The sequence below is a fragment of the Heterodontus francisci genome, chromosome 44 (genome assembly GCF_036365525.1).
Source record: "Heterodontus francisci isolate sHetFra1 chromosome 44, sHetFra1.hap1, whole genome shotgun sequence".
Lineage (NCBI taxonomy): Eukaryota > Metazoa > Chordata > Chondrichthyes > Heterodontiformes > Heterodontidae > Heterodontus > Heterodontus francisci.
Window position 1 is genome coordinate 23915709 of NC_090414.1, and position 25886 is coordinate 23941594.

The 25886-nt window shown below is 53.7% G+C and overlaps 1 protein-coding gene across 1 annotated transcript in view; it reads left to right on the forward strand.

Moving 5' to 3' along the window:
- The first annotated feature begins 633 nt into the window (after window positions 1-633).
- The window catches only part of LOC137355843 (serine/threonine-protein kinase D3-like), a 94097-nt gene continuing 68844 nt past the window's right edge, over window positions 634-25886 (forward strand). The window contains exons 1-5 of the mRNA XM_068021421.1: window positions 634-1110; window positions 21974-22115; window positions 22345-22476; window positions 22819-22946; window positions 24767-24962. Coding sequence (XP_067877522.1) covers window positions 889-1110; window positions 21974-22115; window positions 22345-22476; window positions 22819-22946; window positions 24767-24962 — 820 coding nt within the window. The 5' untranslated portion in view covers window positions 634-888. The remainder of the gene's footprint in view (window positions 1111-21973; window positions 22116-22344; window positions 22477-22818; window positions 22947-24766; window positions 24963-25886) is intronic.

Below are 25886 nucleotides of genomic sequence, written 5' to 3' on the forward strand. Positions count from 1 at the left end.
TGGTTAATCACTAACCTGGGGACTGGTTAATCACTAACCTGAACACTGGTTAATCTCTCTAACCTGGAGACTGGTTAATCTCTAACCTGGGGTCTGGTTAATCTCTGACCTGGAGACTGGTTAATCTCTAACCTGGGGACTGGTTAATCACTAACCTGAACACTGGTTAATCTCTGACCTGGACACTGGTTAATCTCTCTAACCTGGAGACTGGTTAATCTCTAACCTGGGGTCTGGTTAATCTCTGACCTGGAGACTGGTTAATCTCTAACCTGGGGACTGGTTAATCACTAACCTGAACACTGGTTAATCTCTGACCTGGACACTGGTTAATCTCTCTAACCTGGAGACTGGTTAATCTCTAACCTGGGGACTGGTTAATCTCTAACCTGGGGACTGGTTAATCACTAACCTGAACACTGGTTAATCTCTCTAACCTGGACACTGGTTAATCTCTCTAACCTGGACACTGGTTAATCTCTCTAACCTGGAGACTGGTTAATCTCTAACCTGAACACTGGTTAATCTCTGACCTGGAGACTGGTTAATCTCTCTAACCTGGTGATTGGTTAATCTGTCTGGGGTGGCTGTCAGTTTCAGTGTCAGTTTCCTCCTATGTCTCCGCCTCTCTGGGTTTCAGTCTGTGCAGATTCCGTACAAGCCTCTCTTGAACTGGTGAAGTCAAGTTTGCGACAAGTTTTGACTGAAGTTTGAAAACTTCTTCCAAAGTTTAGAAACTTGACATTTTAACTGAATTTGCCTTATTTTTCCCCCCACTTGTTTGAAATTTAATTGATCAAATTTGTTTTTTTTTAAATATAAAAATATATAATGTGTTTGTATAAAGTGTAACTTTCTCCCCCCCCCACTTCTCTCTGCGAGTGTTTAATGTCCTCGGTTCCCGACCTCCGCAGCCCGGGAGCGGCTCCGGTGCCGGTCGGCGCCGCCTCCAGGAGCTCCCAAGGCGGCTTGAGTTTCTCGACCGAGCCGCTGAGCAGTGTCCAGTTCAACCTGCAGCTGGGTCTGTGGCGAGAAAGTGTCTCTTTGGCGCTCCATGATGTGTCTGTCAGGGCAGCCAAGAAGCTGACCCTCAGTCTGATCGAGACAAAGGTAAGACATTAATTAATGTTTTGGCTGTCAGCAGGAAGATAGGAAACTTCCTTAGTCTAATTTACAGGTTACAAATATCACCCTCCCTCCACATCACTACCAACCAGTTTTACAGTTAACTCAAGGGGATTGGTGCCTTCGGGCTCTTCGACCAGGTGGTGCGTCACCTTGATGCCTGAATATGAAAGGGCTGGTCCAAACTGAATGGCTTGAGGGGCCGAATGGCCTCCTCCCCTTCCCACAATGTCCCCTCCTCTCCTGAAGGTACTGACTCTCACTGGGGTACGGGTCCCCTCCTCTCCTGAAGGTACTGACTCTCACTGGGGTACGGGTCCCCTCCTCTCCCGAAGGTACTGACCCTCACTGGGGTACGGGTCCCCTCCTCTCCTGAAGGTGCTGACTCTCACTCGGGTACGGGTCCCCTCCTCTCCTGAAGGTGCTGACTCTCACTGGGGTACGGGTCCCGTCCTCTCCTGAAGGTGCTGACTCTCACTGGGGTACGGGTCCCCTCCTCTCCTGAAGATACTGACTCTCACTGGGCTACGGGTCCCCTCCTCTCCTGAGGGTACCGACTCTCACTGGGGTACGGGTCCCCTCCTCTCCTGAAGGTACTGACTCTCACTGGGGTCCCCTCCTCGCCTGAATGTACTGACTCTCACTGGGGTACGGGTCCCCTCCTCTCCTGAAGATACTGACTCTCACTGGGCTACGGGTCCCCTCCTCTCCTGAAGGTACTGACTCTCACTGGGGTGCGGGTCCCCTCCTCTCCTGAAGGTACTGACTCTCACTGGGGTACGGGTCCCCTCCTCTCCTGAGGGTACCGACTCTCACTGGGGTCCCCTCCTCTCCTGAAGGTGCTGACTCTCACTGGGGTACGGGTCCCCTCCTCTCCTGAGGGTACCGACTCTCACTGGGGTCCCCTCCTCTCCTGAAGGTACTGACTCTCACTGGGGTACGAGTCCCCTCCTCTCCTGAGGGTACCGACTCTCACTGGGGTCCCCTCCTCTCCTGAAGGTACTGACTCTCACTGGGGTACGAGTCCCCTCCTCTCCTGATGGTACCGACTCTCACTGGGGTACTGGGATGGAAAACCAACCAGCTTTCCACAAGGTTCTGATTATAACCTCAATTATTAATTAAGCTACGATTATCTAACCGACCAGAGAGCAGGGCTGGATCCTGGGGTGTTTTGGTCTGCACTCTGGCCAAGGCACTTTTTGACTGGGTCATGGAGTCCTTGCTAACCCATTCATTGTTTCAGTTACATTGTGTTCTGAGCTTTGCTGGTCGGAGCACATGTAATTGGATTGAGATTTGATATACTCGCAACCCTCTGATAATTAACCCTACTAAGCGCAAAAGCACCCAACTGCAATATATTAAACACCTATGTTTCAGTTCCCATATTGCAGCCACAGTTTTGTGGCAAAATTTTGTTCTGATGAATGCATGTCCTGATTTACAATGTAAACGTGTCACGCAGTGGTAACATCTTCCCACCAGTGGTGGCGCTGCAGAGCCTCCGTTTATTCTCTGCCAAGTACTGCACTGCACAGAAATTTGTGTCTTCCAACTACCTTCACATCTCGGAGGGTCAGCACTGAGGGAGTGCGGCACTGTCGGAGGGTCAGCACTGAGGGAGTGCGGCACTGTCGGAGGGTCAGTACTGAGGGAGTGCGGCACTGTCAGAGGGTCAGTACTGAGGGAGTGCGGCACTGTCGGAGGGTCAGTACTGAGGGAGTGCGGCACTGTCGGAGGGTCAGTACTGAGGGAGTGCGGCACTGTCGGAGGGTCAGTACTGAGGGAGCGCCGCACTGTCGGAGGGTCAGTACTGAGGGAGTGCGGCACTGTCGGAGGGTCAGTACTGAAGGAGTGCGGCACTGTCGGAGGGTCAGTACTGAGGGAGTGCGGCATTGTCGGAGGGTCAGTACTGAGGGAGTGCGGCACTGTCGGAGGGTCAGTACTGAGGGAGTGCCGCACTGTCGGAGGGTCAGTACTGAGGGAGTGCGGCACTGTCGGAGGGTCAGTACTGAGGGAGTGCCGCACTGTCGGTGGGTCAGTACTGAGGGAGTGCGGCACTGTCGGAGGGTCAGTACTGAGGGAGTGCGGCACTGTCGGAGGGTCAGTACTGAGGGAGCGCCGCACTGTCGGAGGGTCAGTACTGAGGGAGCGCGGCACTGTCGGAGGGTCAGTACTGAGGGAGTGCGGCACTGTCGGAGGGTCAGTACTGAGGGAGTGCGGCACTGTCGGAGGGTCAGTACTGAGGGAGTGCCGCACTGTCGGAGGGTCAGTACTGAGGGAGTGCCGCACTGTCGGAGGGTCAGTACTGAGGGAGTGCCGCACTGTCGGAGGGTCAATACTGAGGGAGCGCCGCACTGTCGGAGGGTCAGTACTGAGGGAGTGCCGCACTGTCGGAGGGTCAGTACTGAGGGAGTGCTGCACTGTCGGAGGGTCAGTACTGAGGGAGTGCTGCACTGTCGGAGGGTCAGTACTGAGGGAGTGCGGCATTGTCGGAGGGTCAGTACTGAGGGAGTGCGGCACTGTCGGAGGGTCAGTACTGAGGGAGTGCCGCACTGTCGGAGGGTCAGTACTGAGGGAGTGCGGCACTGTCGGAGGGTCAGTACTGAGGGAGTGCCGCACTGTCGGTGGGTCAGTACTGAGGGAGTGCGGCACTGTCGGAGGGTCAGTACTGAGGGAGTGCGGCACTGTCGGAGGGTCAGTACTGAGGGAGCGCCGCACTGTCGGAGGGTCAGTACTGAGGGAGCGCGGCACTGTCGGAGGGTCAGTACTGAGGGAGCGCGGCACTGTCGGAGGGTCAGTACTGAGGGAGTGCGGCACTGTCGGAGGGTCAGTACTGAGGGAGTGCGGCACTGTCGGAGGGTCAGTACTGAGGGAGTGCCGCACTGTCGGAGGGTCAGTACTGAGGGAGTGCCGCACTGTCGGTGGGTCAGTACTGAGGGAGTGCGGCACTGTCGGAGGGTCAGTACTGAGGGAGTGCCGCACTGTCGGAGGGTCAATACTGAGGGAGCGCCGCACTGTCGGAGGGTCAGTACTGAGGGAGTGCCGCACTGTCGGAGGGTCAGTACTGAGGGAGTGCCGCACTGTCGGCGGGTCGGTACTGAGGGAGTGCCGCACTGTCGGAGGGTCGGTACTGAGGGAGTGCCGCACTGTCGGTGGGTCAGTACTGAGGGAGTGCGGCACTGTCGGAGGGTCAGTACTGAGGGAGTGCCGCACTGTCGGAGGGTCAGTACTGAGGGAGTGCCGCACTGTCGGATGGTCAGTACTGAGGGAGTGCCGCACTGTCGGAGGGTCAGGACTGAGGGAGTGCCGCACTGTCGGCGGGTCGGTACTGAGGGAGTGCTGCACTGTCGGAGGGTCGGTACTGAGGGAGTGCCGCACTGTCGGAGGGTCAGTACTGAGGGAGTGCCGCACTGTCGGAGGGTCAGTACTGAGGGAGTGCCGCACTGTCGGAGGGTCAGTACTGAGGGAGTGCCGCATTGTCGGGGCGTCAGTACTGAGGGAGTGCTGCACTGTCGGAGGGTCAGTACTGAGGGAGTGCAGCACTGTCGGAGGGTCAGTACTGAGGGAGTGCTGCACTGTCGGAGGGTCAGTACTGAGGGAGTGCTGCACTGTCGGAGGGTCAGTACTGAGGGAGTGCTGCACTGTCAGAGGTGCCGTCTTTCAGATGAGACATTAAACCGAGGCCCCCGTCTGCCCTCTCGGGTGGGTGTAAAAGATCCCACGGCCACTATTGGAAGAAGAGCAGGGGAGTTCTCCCCGGTGTCCTGGAGACAATATTTATCCCTCAAACAACATCAGTAAAAACAGATGATCTGGGTCATTATCACATTGCTGTTTGTGGGATCTTGCTGTGCACAAATTGGCTGCTGCATTTCCCACGTTTGAAGTGGAGCCAGTGCTGCACATCTCCCCTGGTTTCCGATAATCCACCCACTCTAATGGAGATAAACACTTTTATTGGAATTTCAGGCTGGAATGCTGCTGGGATCTGACTGCAGTCACGGACTTCCCAACACGGGAAACAATTGAGTGTGTGATGAGCAGCAGGGGAGGAAGGGAAGTCGGGTTGAACGCAGGTCAAGATTGCTCTGTTTGTCAACTCAACCTATTTAACTGTTACTGTGATAGAGTAAAGCTCCCTCTACACTGTCCCCATCAAACACTCCCAGGACAGGTACAGTACGGGGGGTTAGATACAGAGTAAAGCTCCCTCTACACTGTCCCCATCAAACACTCCCAGGACAGGTACAGTACGGGGGTTAGATACAGAGTAAAGCTCCCTCTACACTGTCCCCATCAAACACTCCCAGGACAGGTACAGTACGGGGGGTTAGATACAGAGTAAAGCTCCCTCTACACTGTCCCCATCAAACACTCCCAGGACAGGTACAGTACGGGGGGTTAGATACAGAGTAAAGCTCCCTCTACACTGTCCCCATCAAACACTCCCAGGACTTCCTGGGCCCTAAGCTCTGGAATTCCCTCCCTAAACCTCTCCGCCTCTCTCTCTCTTCCTTTAAGACGCTCCTTAAAAAACGACCTCTTTGACCGAGCTTTTGGTCGCCTGTCCCTAATATCTCCTGATGTGGCTCGGGGGTCATATTCTGTCTGATTTACGACCCTGTGAAGCACTTTGGGGACGTTTTACCATATTAAAGGCGCTAGAGAAATGCAGGGTGTTGTTGTAAATTTCAGGCTGCAGGTCAGAAATCAAACTGTGATTGTTTTTAACAAGAACGAATGCCCTGCTTTTATGCTTGTAATAATTCAGACTCCTGCATGAGAGATATCTGCTTCTGTGGGCTTGTCCCCAGTCGGTTTAATATCATTTCTGGATTTGAAAGATGATTGTGGGGGAAAGGCAGGTTGGGGGTGGGGGGGGAAGAGTGCGACTAATTGGATAGCTCTTTCCAAGAGATGGTACGGGTTCAATGGGCTGAATGGCCAGTGTGAGATGCATTGCAATCTTGGAAGGCTGCTGAATGTTTTTAATTCTGCTCTCATGTACGGTGAGCTCAAATAAGAAGTGTTTCTTGGCTGCGATGCCTCACACAGTTAAATTGCTTGTCGACACCCACTGCCCAGGCTGGCGCTTGGCAATGTCCTCTCGGGCAGCTCACACAGTTTCGCAGTCTCCAGCTCAGTAGCTGGGCTGTGGGAATAAACGGCCAGTGTCTTTCACTGGGGGTTCCGTCAGAACAACACACATCCTTTTGATACCGAATCTCACATTCCTACAAACAGCAATGTGATAATGACCCGGATCATCTGTCTGGGGGAGGAGGGGTATTTTTTCATTGAATGTGGGTCAACCTCTGCTAAAACGGTCACAAACCCGACAGTCCCCTCCTTAATGAATCCAACACCTCCCTGCAAAATGACCCAACGCACTTCCTGTGGAACTGTTTGGCAGAGGGTCAGGCTGGGGAGGGGAGTGGGTGGGGGGGGGGGGGTGAAGGGGAACGGCGGGGCCCGTTTTGTCGTCCGCATAATCCCATCGCCTGTGCATCGATCAGTGAACGGTCAGCTCCCGGTTTATCTTGGTTGGTAGGGAATTCCCTGCTGACCATTGTCCCACCGTCTCCCCCTCCCCAAACCTCCGCGCATCCCAAACTCCGCTGCCCACACCCGCCCCCCTCCCCCCCCCCCACCCCCCCATGTCCTAACTCACACCGAGTCCCGTTCACCCATCACCCCCTGTGCTCGCTGACCAACACCGGCTCCCGGTAAAATTCTCATCCTTGTTTTCAAATCCCTCCCTGGCCCTCATCCCCCTCCCTATCTCTGTAACCTCCTCCAGCCCCGACAACCCTCCCGATCTCTGTAACCTCCTCCAGCCCCTACAACCCTCCCTATCTCTGTAACCTCCTCCAACCCCTGCAACCCTCCCTATCTCTGTAACCTCCTCCAGCCCCTGCAACCCTCCCTATCTCTGTAACCTCCTCCAGCCCCTACAACCCTCCCTATCTCTGTAACCTCCTCCAGCCCCTACAACCCTCCCTATCTCTGTAACCTCCTCCAGCCCCTGCAACCCTCCCTATCTCTGTAACCTCCTCCAGCCCCTACAACCCTCCCTATCTCTGTAACCTCCTCCAGCCCCTACAACCCTCCCTATCTCTGTAACCTCCTCCAGCCCCTACAACCCTCCCTATCTCTGTAACCTCCTCCAGCCCCTGCAACCCTCCCTATCTCTGTAACCTCCTCCAGCCCCTGCAACCCTCCCTATCTCTGTAACCTCCTCCAGCCCCTACAACCCTCCCTATCTCTCTAACCTCCTCCAGCCCCTACAACCCTCCCTATTTCTGTAACCTCCTCCAGCCCCTACAACCCTCCCTATCTCTGTAACCTCCTCCAGCCCCTACAACCCTCCCTATCTCTGTAACCTCCTCCAGCCCCTACAACCCTCCCTATCTCTGTAACCTCCTCCAGCCCCTACAACCCTCCCTATCTCTGTAACCTCCTCCAGCCCCTACAACCCTCCCTATCTCTGTAACCTCCTCCAGCCCCTACAACCCTCCCTATCTCTGTAACCTCCTCCAGCCCCTACAACCCTCCCTATCTCTGTAACCTCCTCCAGCCCCTACAACCCTCCCTATCTCTGTAACCTCCTCCAGCCCCTACAACCCTCCCTATTTCTGTAACCTCCTCCAGCCCCTACAACCCTCCCTATCTCTGTAACCTCCTCCAGCCCCTACAACCCTCCCTATCTCTGTAACCTCCTCCAGCCCCTACAACCCTCCCTATCTCTGTAACCTCCTCCAGCCCCTACAACCCTCCCTATCTCTGTAACCTCCTCCAGCCCCTACAACCCTCCCTATTTCTGTAACCTCCTCCAGCCCCTACAACCCTCCCTATCTCTGTAACCCTCCTCCAGCCCCTACAACCCTCCGTCCCGTCTCTCCAGACCCTTTCACCCCCTCGGGACGTCCCGAAGCCCCTCGCACACAATGGGAAGGCTTTTGAAGTGTAGTCCCTGTTGTAATGTAGGAAGCGGGGCAACCTGTTTACGCACAGGAAGATCCCACAAACAGCAATGTGATAATGACCCAGATCATCTGTTTTTAGTGATGTTGGTTGAGGGATAAATATTGTCCCCAGGACACCGGGGAGAACTCCCCTGCTCTTCTTCCAACAGTGGCCGTGGGATCTTTCACACCCACTTTGGAGAGAACCTACTTTGGTTGTTCCTGGGAGCCTGCTGGAACAGGAACTGTGTTACATTTAGTTTCCTTTGATCAGGAGGCTGGCCCTTTGAAGCAGAATTTGGTGCTTTTTAATTCAGAATTTTGACAGAGCAGAGCAAGCTGAGAGGGAGAGGAAATGATAAGAGGTGTCTGTGCAAGATCTGTACTTCAACTGCAGCAGGGAGTGACCGCTGGCAAAGCAGTGTTTATGGTGAGTTCACCTTTGCGGTCGGAGAGTGTAGGTGCTTTCCTCCAACTGCACAGGCTGCAGAAAAAAAACCAAGCACAGAGACAGCTCGCTTCTTCAGCAATGACAACCAAATAACAATGCTCCCTTCCTCCTCCGTACCGCGCTCTCACCAGTCCCATCCTGAGGGTCAATAAATGCTGTCTCTCTCTCTCTCTCTGTCTCAAAACACTCTGCATTTATCGAGCGCCTTTAACAGTAAAACATCCCCAAGGTGCTTCAGCGCAGCGTAAATCAGACAGAATTTGACCCCGAGCCACATAAGGAGATATTAGGGACAGGCGACCAAAAGCTCGGTCAAAGAGGTCGGTTTTTAAGGAGCGTCTTAAAGGAGGAGAGAGAGAGGCGGAGAGGTTTAGGGAGGGAATTCCAGAGCTTAGGGCCCCAGGCAGCTGAAGGCAGGGCCACCAATGGTGGAGCGCTGGGAATCGGGGGATGGACAAGTGAGATTAACCGTGATATTTAGTCTGCTAAAGGATGTGTTGTTGAAATGTGACAGTCGGGAAGTTATTGGTAATGGAGGAGTACCCTTGTGAGTGGGAGTTGACTGAAAGCGTGAACTGCTGCTGGGAAAGGTGCTGTTGTTGTCGCTGTTTACTGTGCACGTGGGAGGAGGACCTGCTTGACATCAGAACATAAGAAATCGGAGCAGGAGGAGGCCATTCAGCCCTTCGAGCCTGCTCCGCCATTCAATGAGATCACGTCTGATCTGCTTCAACACCATCTTCCTGCACGATCCACTTGATGTAGCAACCTATCAATCTCACTCTTGAACCCCGAGCCTCCACGGCCCTCTGGTGAAGGGAATTCCAAAGAATTAACGAATCGCTTAGCTTCTCCAAATCCCCTTGAAGTGTCCTTGCATCCCCCTCACAACTCACACTTCCACCTAGTTTTGTGCCAGCTGCAAACCTGGAAACATTACATTTAATCCCCACTTCCAATTCATTGATATAGATTGTGAACAGCTGGGGCCCAAGCACTGATCCTTGCGGTACACAACTAGTCACAGCCTGTCAATCTGAAAATGACCCATTTATTGCTCCTCTCCGTTTTCTGTCCGTTTACCAGTTCTCAATCCATGCCAGTACATTCCCCCAATCACATGTGCTCTAATTTTGTTTACTAACCTCTTGCGTGGGACCTTATCAAAAGCTTTCTGAAAATCTAAATATACCACATCCACCAGTTCCCCCTTATCTATTCAGCTAGTTCCATCTTCACATCCGACTGATCTGTGTCTGTGTCTCTCTATCTGTCTCTCTTTTCCCCCCCACCCCCCCGCAAACTCCCCCCCCCACCCCACCCCTCCTGCCTCCCTTCAGATGGAGTGTAGGGTGAATGAGTAGGAGACTGGGTGAGGGTTGCAGAGACGTTGGTGGGCAAGAGAGGAGCAACATGATCTGGAGGGTGGTAGGAGTGTGGGAGAAAGAGTGTGAGGGGAGCGCTGAGTGTGGGTATCGAGGGGGAACCGTCTGAGGAAATCAGTGAGAGACTGAGGGGGAGCTCACATTACATGTTCTGAGGTGGTGGAGTGACTGGAGCAGGGACTGGGAGTTAAAAAACAGGACCTCTAGGGTTGTAATCTCGGGATTACTCCCTGTGCCACGTGCCAGTGAGGTTAGAAATAGGAAGATAGTGCAGCTAAACACGTGGCTGAACAGCTGGTGTAGAAGGGAGGGTTTCAGATATCTGGACCATTGGGATCTCTTCAAGGACAGATGGGACCTGTACAAGAAGGACGGGTTGCATCTAAACTGGAGGGGCACAAATATCCTGGCTGCGAGGTTTGCTAGCATCACTCGGGAGGGTTTAAACTAGTGTGGCAGGGGGGTGGGAACCAGAGCAGTAGGACAGCAAGTGAAATAAATGAAGGGGTACTAGTAAATAAGGCCAGTAAGATTAAGAGGAAGAGCAGGCAGGGAGATGTTGCTGAGCACAGCGGGACTGGTGGTCTGAAGTGCATTTGTTTCAATGCAAGAAGTATAACAGGTAAGGCAGATGAACTTAGAGCTTGGATTAGTACTTGGAAATATGATGTTGTTGCTATTACAGAGACTTGGTTGAGGGAAGGACAGGATTGGCAGCTAAATGTTCCAGGATTTAGAAGCTTCAGGCGGGATAGAGGGGGATGTAAAAGGGGTGGGGGAGTTGCATTACTGGTTAAGGAGAATATCACAGCTGTACTGCGGGAGGACACCTCGGAGGGGTCATGCAGTGAGGCAATATGGGTGGAGCTCAGGAATAGGAAGGGTGCAGTCACGATGTTGGGGGTTTACTACAGGCCTCCCAACAGCCAGTGGGAGGAAGAGGAGCAGATATGTAGACAGATTTTGGAAAGATGTAAAGGTAACAGGGTTGTAGTGGTGGGTGATTTAACCTCCACTATATTGACTGGGACTCACTTAGTGCGAGGAGCTTTGATGGGGCAGAATTTGTGAGGAGCATCCAGGAGGGCTTCTTGAAACAATGTGTAGATAGTCCAACTAGGGATGGGGCTGTACTGGACCTGGTATTGGGGAATGAGCCCGGACAGGTGGTCGAAGTTTCAGTGGGGGAGCATTTCGGGAACAGTGACCATAATTCCATAAGTTTTAAGGTACTTGTGGATAAGAGTAGTCCTCGGGTGAAGCTGCTAAATTGGGGGAAGGCTAATTATAACAATATTAGGCAGGAACTGAAGAATTTAGATTGGGGGCGGCTGTTTGAGGGTAAATCAACATCTGACATGTGGGAGTCTTTCAAACGTCAGTTGATTAGAATCCAGGACCAGCATGTTCCTGTGAGGAAGAAGGATAAATTTGGTACGTTTCGGGAACCTTGGATAACGCGGGATATTGTGAGCCTAGTCAAAAAGAAAAAGGAAGCATTCGTAAGGGCTGGAAGGCTAGGAACAGACAAATCCCTTGAGGAATATAAAGACAGTAGGAAGGAACTTAAGCAAGGAGTCAGGAGGGCTAAAAGGGGTCATGAAAAGTCATTGGCAAACAGGATTAAGGATAATCCCAAGGCTTTTTATACATATATAAAGAGCAAGAGGGTAACTAGGGAAAGAGTTGGCCCACTCAAGGACAGAGAAGGGAATCTATGTGTGGAGCCAGAGGAAATGGGCAAGGTACTAAATGAGTACTTTGCATCAGTATTCACCAAAGAGAAGGACTTGGTGGATGATGAGCCTAGGGAAGGGAGTACAGATAGTCTCAGTCATCTCATTATCAAAAAGGAGGAGGTGTTGGGTGGCTTGCAAAGCATTAAGGTAGATAAGTCCCCAGGGCCTGATGGGATCTACCCTAGAATACTGAGGGAGGCAAGGGAAGAAATTGCTGGGGCCTTGACAGAAATCTTTGCATCCTCATTGGCTACAGGTGAGGTCCCAGAGGACTGGAGAATAGCCAATGTTATTCCTTTGTTTAAGAAGGGTGCAAGGATAATTCAGGAAATTATTGGCCGGTGAGCCTTACGTCAGTGGTAGGGAAATTATTAGAGAGGATTCTTCGGGACAGAATTTACTCCCATTTGGAAACAAATGAACTTATTAGTGAGAGGCAGCATGGTTTTGTGAAGGGGAGGTCGTGTCTCACTAATTTGATTGAGTTTTTTGAGGAAGTGACAAAGATGATTGATGAAGGAAGGGCAGTGGATATTATCTATATGGAATTCAGTAAAGCCTTTGATAAGGTCCCGCATGGCAGACTGGTACAAAAGGTGAAGTCACACGGGATCAGAGGTGAGCTGGCAAGATGGATACAGAACTGGCTCGGTCATAGAAGACAGAGGGTAGCAGTGGAAGGGTGCTTTTCTGAATGGAGGGATGTGACTAGTGGTGTTCCACAGGGATCTGTGCTGGGATCGTTGCTGTTTGTAGTATATATAAATGATTTGGAGGAAAATGTAGCTGGTCTGATTAGTAAGTTTGCGGACGACACAAAGGTTGGTGGAGTTGCGGACAGTGATGAGGATTGTCAGAGGATACAGCAGGATATAGATCGGTTGGAGACTTGGGCGGAGAAATGGCAGATGGAGTTTAATCTGGACAAATGTGAGATAATGCATTTTGGAAGGTCGAATGCAGGTGGGAAATATACAGTAAATGGCAGAACCCTTAGGAGTATTGACAGGCAGAGAGATCTGGGCGTACAGGTCCACAGGTCACTGAAAGTGGCAACGCAGGTGGATAAGGTAGTCAAGAAGGCATACAGCATGCTTGCCTTCATCGGTCGGGGCATAGAGTATAAAAATTGGCAAGTCATGCAGCAGCTGTACAGAACTTTAGTTAGGCCACACTTGGAATATTGCGGGCAATTCTGCTCACCACACTACCAGAAGGACGTGGAGGCTTTGGAGAGGGTACAGAAGAGGTTTACCAGGATGTTGCCTGGTCTGGAGGGCATTAGCTATGAGGAGAGGTTGGATAAACTTGGATTGTTTTCACTGGAACGACGGAGGTGGAGGGGCGACATGATAGAGGTTTACAAAGTTATGAGCGGCATGGACAGAGTGGATAGTCAGAAGCTTTTTCCCAGGGTGGAAGAGTCAGTTACTAGGGGACATAGGTTTAAGGTGAGAGGGGCAAAGTTTAGAGGGGATGTGCGAGGCAAGTTTTTTTTATACAGAGGGTGGTGAGTGCCTGGAACTTGCTGCCGGGGGAGGTGGTGGAAGCAGATACGATAGCGACGTTTAAGAGACATCTTGACAAATACATGAATAGGAAGGGAATAGAGGGATATGGGCCCCGGAAGTGCAGAAGGTTTTAGTTTAGGCAGGCATCAAGATCGGCGCAGGCTTGGAGGGCCGAATGGCCTGTTCCTGTGCTGTATTGTTCTTTGTTCTTTGTTCTTATTCACTCCGCTCCTGCCAGTCACTCAACATCAATCTGATCATGGGGGCTGCTGTACCCCACACACTGACATACTTTCCATCAGTCACAGACCTCCCCAACCTCCTCTTCACTCTCTCTGACATCTGCAAACCCTCCACAATCATCACCATATCTAGCGACCTTCAAATGAGCTCAGAGGATGCTGTGTGACCACACAAACCACCACACAAACCCGAACAGTTTCCATTCACTCAGCCTTTCGCTTCCGAAAGCTGCTGAACGCTTAGACACTGCGCGCACTGACACCTCTACATAGGCCCCTCACTCCTTTCATCAACTTCTCTCTCCCCCTTCCCAAGCAACTCTCACACACTGACTCTCACTGGGGTACGGGTCCCACACACACTGACTCTCACTGGGGTACGGGTCCCCCACACACTGACTCTCACTGGGGTACGGGTCCCCCACACACTGACTCTCACTGGGGTACGGGTCCCCCACACACTGACTCTCACTGGGGTACGGGTCCCCCACACACTGACTCTCACTGGGGTACGGGTCCCCCACACACTGACTCTCACTGGGGTACGGGTCCCCCACACACTGACTCTCACTGGGGTACGGGTCCCCCACACACTGACTCTCACTGGGGTACGGGTCCCCCACACACTGACTCTCACTGGGGTACGGGTCCCCCACACACTGACTCTCACTGGGGTACGGGTCCCACACACACTGACTCTCACTGGGGTACGGGTTCCACACACACTGACTCTCACTGGGGTACGGGTCCCACACACACTGACTCTCACTGGGGTACAGGTTCCACACACACTGACTCTCACTGGGGTACGGGTTCCACACACACTGACTCTCACTGGGGTACGGGTCCCACACACACTGACTCTCACTGGGGTACGGGTCCCACACACACTGACTCTCACTGGGGTACGTGTCCCACACACACTGACTCTCACTGGGGTACGTGTCCCACACACACTGACTCTCACTGGGGTACGGGTCCCACACACACTGACTCTCACTGGGGTACGGGTCCCACACACACTGACTCTCACTGGGGTACGTGTCCCACACACACTGACTCTCACTGGGGTACGGGTCCCACACACACTGACTCTCACTGGGGTACGTGTCCCACACACACTGACTCTCACTGGGGTACGGGTCCCACACACACTGACTCTCACTGGGGTACGTGTCCCACACACACTGACTCTCACTGGGGTACGGGTCCCACACACACTGACTCTCACTGGGGTACGGGTCCCACACACACTGACTCTCACTGGGGTACCGGTCCCACACACACTGACTCTCACTGGGGTACGGGTTCCACACACACTGACTCTCACTGGGGTACGGGTTCCACACACACTGACTCTCACTGGGGTACGGGTCCCACACGCACTGACTCTCACTGGGGTACGGGTTCCACACACACTGACTCTCACTGGGGTACGGGTCCCACACACACTGACTCTCACTGGGGTACGGGTCCCACACACACTGACTCTCACTGGGGTACGGGTCCCACACGCACTGACTCTCACTGGGGTACGGGTTCCACACACACTGACTCTCACTGGGGTACGGGTCCCACACACACTGCCTCTCACTGGGGTACGGGTCCCACACACACTGACTCTCACTGGGGTACGGGTCCCACACACACTGACTCTCACTGGGGTACGGGTTCCCACACACACTGACTCTCACTCCATATTCTGTGGGATATACCATTCCCCTGTTTTTATCTGTAGCTGAGTCACACACCAGGCTGTTCATTGACACACAGTGTTGCCCAGGTTTTACTGGAAAGTGCGTTACTTGCTAACTTCCTGCCCCGACTGTGGGGCGACTCTGACAGGATGCTTATTGTTCCAGCTGGAGTGACTGTCCCACCAGTGCAGACGATTGTGTGATTCAAGTGTTCAGTTCCACTGTGCAATTCACAGATCAAACCCCGTCCTGTCGAACCCTCAGAGGAATAGAAAGTCCATTCGGTCCATCAAAGCTTGTCTATCGGGGAGCCTCACAAGCCTAAATGTCATAGAGGAGCAGAGGAATTGGGGCATGACACAGAGACAAACCAATAAAAATACCCACACAGGTTAACGAGGCCATTTAAGAAAAAAAACAAACCAATCTCGCTGTTCATTTCAAAAGGGATAGAATTGAAAAGAAGAAAAGAAACATTAAACATGCATAAAGCCTTGGTTACACTGCACATGGAGTTACTGTGCACAGTTCCTGTCTCCATATCCCACACTTGCAGTTACTGTGCACAGTTCCTGTCTCCATATCCCACACTTGCCGTTACTGTGCACAGTTCCCGACTCAATATCCCACACTTGCAGTTACTGTGCACAGTTCCCGTCTCCACATCCCACACTTGCCGTTACTGTGCACAGTTCCCGTCTCCATATCCCACACTTGCAGTTACTGTGCACTGTTCCCGACTCAATATCCCACACTTGCAGTTACTCTGCACAGTTCCCATCTCCATATCCCACTCTTGCCGTTACTGTGCACAGTTCCCGTCTCCATATCCCACACTTGCAGTTACTGTGCACAGTTCCTGTCTCCATATCCCACACTTGCAGTTACTGTGCACAGTTCCCGTCTCCATATCCCACACTTGCAGTTACTGTGCACTGTTCCCGACTCAATATCCCACACTTGCAGTTACTCTGCACAGTTCCCATCTCCATATCCCACTCTTGCCGTTACTGTGCACAGTTCCCGTCTCCATATCCCACACTTGCAGTTACTCTGCACAGTTCCCGTCTCCATATCCCACACTTGCAGTTACTGTGCACAGTTCCTGTCTCCATATCCCACACTTGCAGTTACTGTGCACAGTTCCCATCTCCATATCCCACACTTGCAGTTACTGTGCACAGTTCCCGTCTCCATATCCCACACTTGCAGTTACTGTGCACAGTTCCTGTCTCCATATCCCACACTTGCAGTTACTGTGCACAGTTCCCGACTCAATATCCCACACTTGCAGTTACTGTGCACAGTTCCCGACTCAATATCCCACACTTGCAGTTACTGTGCACAGTTCCCGACTCAATATCCCACACTTGCAGTTACTGTGCACAGTTCCCGTCTCCATATTCCACTCTTGCAGTTACTGTGCACAGTTCCCGACTCAGTATCCCACACTTGCAGTTGCTGTGTACAGTTCCCGTCTCCATATTCCACTCTTGCAGTTACTGTGCACAGTTCCCGTCTCCATATTCCACTCTTGCAGTTACTGTGCACAGTTCCCGTCTCCATATCCCACACTTGCAGTTTCTGTGCACAGTTCCTGTCTCCATATCCCACACTTGCAGTTACTGTGCACAGTTCCTGTCTCCACATCCCACACTTGCCGTTACTGTGCACAGTTCCTGTCTCCACATCCCACACTTGCAGTTTCTGTGCACAGTTCCTGACTCAATATCCCACACTTGCAGTTACTGTGCACAGTTCCCGACTCAATATCCCACACTTGCAGTTACTGTGCACAGTTCCCGTCTCCACATCCCACACTTGCCGTTACTGTGCACAGTTCCCGTCTCCATATCCCACACTTGCAGTTACTGTGCACAGTTCCCGTCTCCACATCCCACACTTGCCGTTACTGTGCACAGTTCCCGTCTCCACATCCCACACTTGCCGTAAGTGTGCACAGTTCCCGTCTCCATATCCCACACTTGCAGTTACTGTGCACAGTTCCCGTCTCCACATCCCACACTTGCAGTTACTGTGCACAGTTCCAGTCTCCATATCCCACACTTGCAGTTACTGTGCACAGTTCCAGTCTCCATATCCCACACTTGCAGTTACTGTGCACAGTTCCCGTCTCCACATCCCACGCTTGCGGTTACTGTGCACAGTTCCCGTCTCCACATCCCACACTTGCCGTTACTGTGCACAGTTCCTGTCTCCATATCCCACACTTGCAGTTACTGTGCACAGTTCCCGACTTAATATCCCACACTTGCAGTTACTGTGCACAGTTCCCGACTTAATATCCCACACTTGCAGTTACTGTGCACAGTTCCCGTCTCGATATCCCGCACTTGGAGTTACTGTGCACAGTTCCCGTTTCCATATCCCACACTTGCAGTTGCTGTGCACAGTTCCCGACTCAATATCCCACACTTGCAGTTACTGTGCACAGTTCCTGTCTCCATATCCCACACTTGCAGTTACTGTACACAGTTCCCCTCTCCATATCCCACACTTGCAGTTGCTGTGCACAGTTCCCGACTCAATATCCCACACTTGCAGTTACTGTGCACAGTTCCCGTCTCCATATCCCACACTTGCAGTTACTGTGTACAGTTCCCGTCTCCATATCCCACACTTGCAGTTACTGTGTACAGTTCCTGTCTCCCTATCCCACACTTGCAGTTACTGTGCACAGTTCCTGTCTCCATATCCCACACTTGCAGTTACTGTGCACAGTTCACGTCTCCATATCCCACACTTGCAGTTACTGTGCACAGTTCCCGTCTCCATATCCCACACTTGCAGTTACTGTGCACAGTTCCAGTCTCCATATCCCACACTTGCAGTTACTGTGCACATTTCCTGTCTCCATATCCCACACTTGCAGTTACTGTGCACAGTTCCCGTCTCCATATCCCACACTTGCAGTTACTGTGCACAGTTCCCGACTTAATATCCCACACTTGCAGTTACTGTGCACAGTTCCCGTCTCGATATCCCGCACTTGGAGTTACTGTGCACAGTTCCCGTTTCCATATCCCACACTTGCAGTTGCTGTGCACAGTTCCCGACTCAATATCCCACACTTGCAGTTACTGTGCACAGTTCCCGTCTCCATATCCCACACTTGCAGTTACTGTGTACAGTTCCCGTCTCCATATCCCACACTTGCAGTTACTGTGTACAGTTCCTGTCTCCCTATCCCACACTTGCAGTTACTGTGCACAGTTCCTGTCTCCATATCCCACACTTGCAGTTACTGTGCACAGTTCACGTCTCCATATCCCACACTTGCAGTTACTGTGCACAGTTCCCGTCTCCATATCCCACACTTGCAGTTACTGTGCACAGTTCCAGTCTCCATATCCCACACTTGCAGTTACTGTGCACATTTCCTGTCTCCATATCCCACACTTGCAGTTACTGTGCACAGTTCCCGTCTCCATATCCCACACTTGCAGTTACTGTGCACAGTTCCCGTCTCCATATCCCACACTTGCAGTTACTGTGCACAGTTCCCGTCTCCATATCCCACACTTGCAGTTACTGTGCACAGTTCCTGTCTCCATATCCCACACTTGCAGTTACTGTGCACAGTTCCCGTCTCCATATCCCACACTTGCAGTTACTGTGCACAGTTCCCGTCTCCATATCCCACACTTGCAGTTACTGTGCACAGTTCCCGTCTCCATATCCCACACTTGCAGTTACTGTGCACAGTTCCCTTCTCCAGATTATAAAAAGGATACAGAGGCACTGTAGAAGGTGTAAAATAAGATTTTCAAGGATGCTACGACTCTACAAACACGCGGAGTAGGAGCAGGAGTAGGCCATTCGGCCCCTCTAACCTGCTCCGCTCTTCATTAAGATCTCTTTGTTTCTCGAACTCCACACTCCCATCTACCCCAATAAACTTTGATTCCCCTGCCTAACAGGAATCTATCCACCTCCGCCTTAAAATTATTCACTGACCCCGCCTCCACCATCTTCTGAGGCAGAGAGTTCCAAAGTTGCACAACCCTCCGAGAGAAAAAATTTCACCTCATCTCCGTCCTAAAAGGACGACCCCTGATTTTAGAACAGTTCCCCCTCGTTCTGGACTCACCCCCAAGAGGAAACATCCTGTCCACATTACTGGCTAACTACCAGAGCTGCGAGGTTGTAACGATCAGGAAAGATCGAACAGGCTGGGGATCTTTTCTCTGGAAAAGAGAAGGCTGAGGGGGGGGGGGGGGTGACCTGATCGAGGGCTTTAAAATGATGAAGGGGGTTCGATAGGGTCGACGTAGAGAAGATGTTCCACTTGTGGGGGAGACCAGAACTAGGAGGCCATCAATATAAGACAGTCAGTAATAAATCCAATGGGGAATTCTGTAGAGTGGGGGGAATGTGGAACTCACGACCACAGGGAGTGGTTGAGGTGAATAGTGTCGATGTATTTAAGGGGAAGCTGGGTGAACAGAGGGAGAAAGGAATAAAGGATATGGTGATAGGGTGAGATGGAGAGGGGGTGGGAGGAGGCTCATGCTTCAGCACCACTTTCTCAAGGGGAATTAAGGATGGGCAACGCCTCCAGATGGGCTGAATGGCCTGTTTCTGTTCTGTAACTCTTCGACCAAAGCTGCTGGATTTTTTTCCGGCTTTTCATGCGGGAAGCTTCAATCTGATTGAGTTGGATCTTTGAGGAATCCAGTATTTTGCTCGTGGATTTATCTTATTGGATGCAGATGACGGGGCCTACTCTCGATGTCCGAGCCTTCTGGAAGTAACAAAAGGGGCACTAAAGTGGCTGGGCTTATAAAGGCCAAGGTACCCACAGCAAGACTCAACAAACACCTTGGTCACTGCACCCGTCGCTGAACTCCTTCCGTCCCAGGACGGCAAGGGAACAAATAGGACGCACGGATCCCACAAGCAGGCCTGCCTGTGTGTGGAGTACGGCTTTAAGTTGGAGTTGCCGTGGGGACCATGGTTTGCTTTTTCTTCTCCACTCTTCCCTACCCCAGGGTTTAAATGAAGTTAATTTTAACTCCGCCTACCGCCTGCTGCCCAAGTGGTGTCAAACTGGGGGAGTGCCGGACCCCCCTCCACTGACTGAGGCCTTTCAGGCCTAACCGAAGCCTAACAGGAGATGCCTGTTGCATGTTCCTGAGAGGACTGGGAACAGTCTTCCCCACAAACCCTCACCTTGCACCCAAACCCCCCCTCCAACCCTGAGAACATGTTTCTGCCAAGCCCTCGCTTAATGTTTGTGATACAACAGTGGCCCTGGCAGGGTCCTGCCGCTCCAGAATAATTTGGTCAGGCCCCCCGGGCCCCTCGAAATAAACTTGGAGCTAATTTTAACCCAGGTTGAGGACGTCTCCGTGCGGCAGCCTCTCAAATATTAGGGGCTTGTGCCTCGATCCTCTCAGGTTATGAGGGTTTTTCTCCCCCCCGCCCAGCTCCCAGTCGGCCCCTCGTCGACAACAGCAAATTGCATTTATCTAGCGCCTTTAACAGTAAAACGCCCCCAAGGTGCTTCACCGGAGCGTAAATCAGACAGAATTTGACCCCCGAGCCACATAAGGAGATATTAGGGACAGGCGACCAAAAGCTCGGTCAAAGAGGTCGGGTTTTAAGGAGCGTCTTAAAGGAGGAGAGAGAGAGGCGGAGAGGTTTAGGGAGGGAATTCCAGAGCTTAGGGACCCAGGCAACTGAAGGCACGGCCGCCAATGGTGGAGCGATGGGAATCGGGGGATGGACAAGAGGCTGGAATTGGAGGAGCGCAGAGATCTCGGAGGGTTGTAGGGGCTGGAGGTGGTTACAGAGATAGGGAGGGTTGTAGGGCCTGGAGGAGGTTACAGAGATAGGGAGGGTTGTCGGGGCGGGAGGAGGTTACAGTGATAGGGAGAGTTGTCGGGGCTGGAGGAGGTTACAGAGATAGGGAGGGTTGTCGGGGCGGGAGGAGGTTACAGAGATAAGGAGGGTTGTCGGGGCTGGAGAAGGTTACAGAGATAGGGAGGGTTGTAGGGGCTGGAGGAGGTTACAGAGATAGGGAGGGTTGTAGGGGCTGGAGGAGGTTACAGAGATAGGGAGGGTTGTCGGGGCGGGAGGAGGTTACAGAGATAGGGAGGGTTGTCGGGGCGGGAGGAAGTTACAGAGAAAGGGAGGGTTGTCGGGGTGGGAGGAGGTTACAGAGATCGGGAGGGGGGCGAGGAGGTCATGGAGGGATTTGAACAGGAGGATGAGAATTTTAAAATCGAGGTGTTGCCGGACCGGGAGCCAGTGTCGGTCAGCGAGCACAGGGGGTGATGGGTAAACGGGACTCGGTGTGAGTTAGGAACCGAGGTTAGCGGAGTTTGGGATGGGTTGTTCATGGAGATGTGGAATGTGGGAGGCCAGTAGGGAGAGTGTCAGAATAGTCAAGTCTGGAGGTGACAAAGGCAAGGGCGAGGGTTTCAGCAGCCGATGAGCTGGGGCAGGAGAGGAGTTGAGTAATGTTGTGAGGTGCTCTTGGTGATGGAGGAGAGATGGGGTCAGATGCTGAACACACGGCAGATGAAGAGTTGAGGGAAAGTTCTCATGGGAAAAGATAATGGTGGACATCAACTAGACCCCTCCCCCCCCATCTCCCCACTCCCCCCATCTCCCCACTCCCCCCATCTCCCCACTCCCCCCATCTCCCCCCTCCCCCCAACTGCTCCCTCCTCCCCCCAACTGCTCCCTCCTCCCCCCAACTGCTCCCTCCTCCCCCCAACTCCCTCCTCCCCCCAACTCCCTCCTCCCCCCAACCTCCCCCCTCCCCCCCCCCCCCCAACCTCCCCCCTCCCCAAACTGGTTTAACTGCTCTGATCTGTTCCTCAGTTTCCCGAGTGTGAATTTTATGGACTGTCGAAAGATCAGATCCTCCTTTTCCGCCATGACCTCGACTCGACGAACATCCTCCAGAGGCTGCTGTCCACCGACGTCATTCGCGAGGATGACCTCATTGAGGCGGTCTTAGCAGGTGAGCGGTGGTGAGGGCAGGGACGGTGGGAGTAACCGGCCCACGGGTGGAATAGCCCGGACGTGAAAGTGGGCCTCACGGGGCGGGGGGGGGTGGGGGGTCCCCGGCGAGAGCCGGCACCTTCGGGAGAGTCCGTGAGGCGGGGAGAGTGGGTGTGGGCCTGCGGGAGGAGGTTAACTGGGCCTTTCCTCATGTCCGTGTACTAACGGCTCTTTGTCTGTCCCCTCAGGCTCCGCGTCAGTAGGAGGCACCGACATTCGACCCCACGTGCTCTTCGTACATTCCTACAGGACACCAGCCTTCTGCAACTACTGTGGAGAGATGCTGTGGGGATTAATGCGACAAGGCCTGAAATGTGATGGTAAACCTGACCCGGGGGTGGGAGATTGTCCTGAGCAGTTAGGTGGGGAGTTTTTCTGCTGCTGGCCTGGTTTACGGGTGTCAGCTCAATGTCTCTTTCTGAGTCAGACTGCCATGCGTTCGAGCCCTCATTCCATCGAAGTGAGAGCCCTCCAGACTAGGCCGAGGCTCCCCAGTGTGACCCCTGAGGGGGTTCAATAGGCCACTCTGGCTGAGGGAATGAGAGCTGACCGGTTACCATGGATATGCCTCATCTACTTTTTGCCCCAGCTTCCTCCCCTCCAGACCCTCCCCCCTCACTCGGGCTGCACCCGATTCTAACCATGCCCTCCTCTCTCTACAGGCTGCGGCCTAGATTACCACAAGAGATGTGCCTTTAACATTCCCAATAACTGCAAGAGAAGGAGTCTCCAAAGCCTGACCTCCAGCTCCAGTAACAGCCCTCAGCGGAGTGTGGTCTCCCACGAAGAGGTACATCACTGCACAACATGACATTGCACAGTGTCCCAATCTGTTAACCAACAACACCCTTTCTCCCCTTCCGCTCCCACACACGCTGACTCTCACTGGGGTACGGGTCCCACACACGCTGACTCTCACTGGGGTACGGGTCCCACACACGCTGACTCTCACTGGGGTACGGGTCCCACACACACTGACTCTCACTGGGGTACGGGTCCCACACACACTGACTCTCACTGGGGTACGGGTCCCACACACACTGACTCTCACTGGGGTACGGGTCCCACACACACTGACTCTCACTGGGGTACGGGTCCCACACACGCTGACTCTCACTGGGGTACGGGTCCCACACGCGCTGACTCTCACTGGGGTACGGGTCCCACACACACTGACTCTCACTGGGGTACGGGTCCCCCACACACTGACTCTCACTGGGGTACGGGTCCCACACACACTGACTCTCACTGGGGTACGGGTCCCACACATACTGACTCTCACTGGGGTATGGGTCCCCCACACACTGACTCTCACTGGGGTACGGGTCCCACACACACTGACTCTCACTGGGGTACGGGTCCCACACACACTGACTCTCACCGGGGTACGGGTCCCACACACACTGACTCTCACTGGGGTACGGGTTCCACACACACTGACTCTCACTGGGGTACGGGTCCCACACACACTGACTCTCACTGGGGTACGGGTCCCCCATACACACTGACTCTCACTGGGGTACGGGTCCACACACACTGACTCTCACTGGGGTACGGGTCCCACACACACTGACTCTCACTGGGGTACGTGTCCCCCACACACACTGACTCTCACTGGGGTACGGGTCCACACACACTGACTCTCACTGGGGTACGGGTCCACACACACTGACTCTCACTGGGGTACTGGTCCCACACACACTGACTCTCACTGGGGTACGGGTCCCACACACACTGACTCTCACTGGGGTACGGGTCCACACACACTGACTCTCACTGGGGTACTGGTCCCACACACACTGACTCTCATTGGGATACAGGTCCCACACACACTGACTCTCACTGGGGTACTGGTCCCACACACACTGACTCTCACTGGGGTACGGGTCCACACACACTGACTCTCACTGGGGTACTGGTCCCACACACACTGACTCTCACTGGGGTACGGGTCCCACACACACTGACTCTCACTGGGGTACGGGTCCCACACACACTGACTCTCACTGGGGTACGGGTCCCACACACACACTCACACTGGGGTACGGGTCCCACACACACTGACTCTCACTGGGGTACGGGTCCCACACACACTGACTCTCACTGGGGTACGGGTCCCACACACACCAACTCTCACTGGGGTACGGGTCCCACACACACTGACTCTCACTGGGGTACAGGTCCCACACACACTGACTCTCACTGGGGTACGGGTCCCACACACACTGACTCTCACTGGGGTACGGGTCCCACACACACTGACTCTCACTGGGGTACGGGTCCCCCACACACACTGACTCTCACTGGGGTACGGGTCCCACACACACTGACTCTCACTGGGGTACGGGTCCCACACACACTGACTCTCACTGGGGTACGGGTCCCACACACACTGACTCTCACCGGGGTACGGGTCCCACACACACTGACTCTCACTGGGGTACGGGTCCCACACACACTGACTTTCACTGGGGTGAGAGGACGAGCTCCCTCCTTGCCAATGTGTCATCGATCCGTCGTGGGTCCGCAGTGTTTTCGAGGCTGTGTGTTTGAGCTGATTGATCATTGTACTGACCCACCTCCTGCCAACCCCACTGTGTCTCATCTCAGGCTCATCGTAACCCAGGTGGATCTGGGAGGAGGACACCCTCGTTCAGTGGCCGACCCATCTGGATGGATATGCGGGCGATGACGCGGGTCAAGGTCCCTCACACTTTCCACATCCACTCCTACACTAGACCAACCATCTGTCAGCACTGCAATCATCTCCTGAAGGGACTGTTCAGACAAGGCATGCAATGCAGAGGTAAGGACAGCACACACCATGGGTCCATGGGCAGGAGAGCATCACCACCAAGACCTACTGAGTGTCTCAGCTTTGTTCCATTGGTTCCCACACTCACTCTCGCCTGCTACCGATGCTCCTCGACTCAAGCCCTGACTTCAGCGAGCTGGGCCCCACAACCCAGTCTGACAGCCCCACCTCAAGTCAGTACTGAGGGAGCGCCGCGCTGTCGGAGGGTCAGTACTGGGGGAGCGCCGCGCTGTCGGAGGGTCAGTACTGAGGGAGCGCCGCACTGTCGGAGGGTCAGTACTGAGGGAGTGCCGCACTGTCGGAGGGTCAGTACTGAGGGAGTGCCGCACTGTCGGAGGGTCAGTACTGAGGGAGTGCCGCACTGTCGGAGGGTCAGTACTGAGGGAGTGCCGCACTGTCGGAGGGTCAGTACTGAGGGAGTGCCGCACTGTCGGAGGGTCAGTACTGAGGGAGTGCCGCACTGTCGGAGGGTCAGTACTGAGGGAGTGCCGCACTGTCGGAGGGTCAGTACTGAGGGAGTGGCGCACTGTCGGAGGGTCAGTACTGAGGGAGTGCCGCACTGTCGGAGGGTCAGTACTGAGGGAGTGCCGCACTGTCGGAGGGTCAGTACTGAGGGAGTGCCGCACTGTCGGAGGGTCAGTACTGAGGGAGTGCCGCACTGTCGGAGGGTCAGTACTGAGGGAGTGCCGCACTGTCGGAGGGTCAGTACTGGGGGAGTGCCGCACTGTCGGAGGGTCAGTACTGAGGGAGTGCCGCACTGTCGGAGGGTCAGTACTGAGAGAGTGCTGCACTGTTGGAGGGTCAGTGCTGAGGGAGTGCTGCACTGTCGGAGGGTCAGTACTGAGGGAATGCCGCACTGTCGGAGGGTCAGTACTGAGGGAGTGCTGCACTGTCGGAGGGTCAGTACTGAGGGAG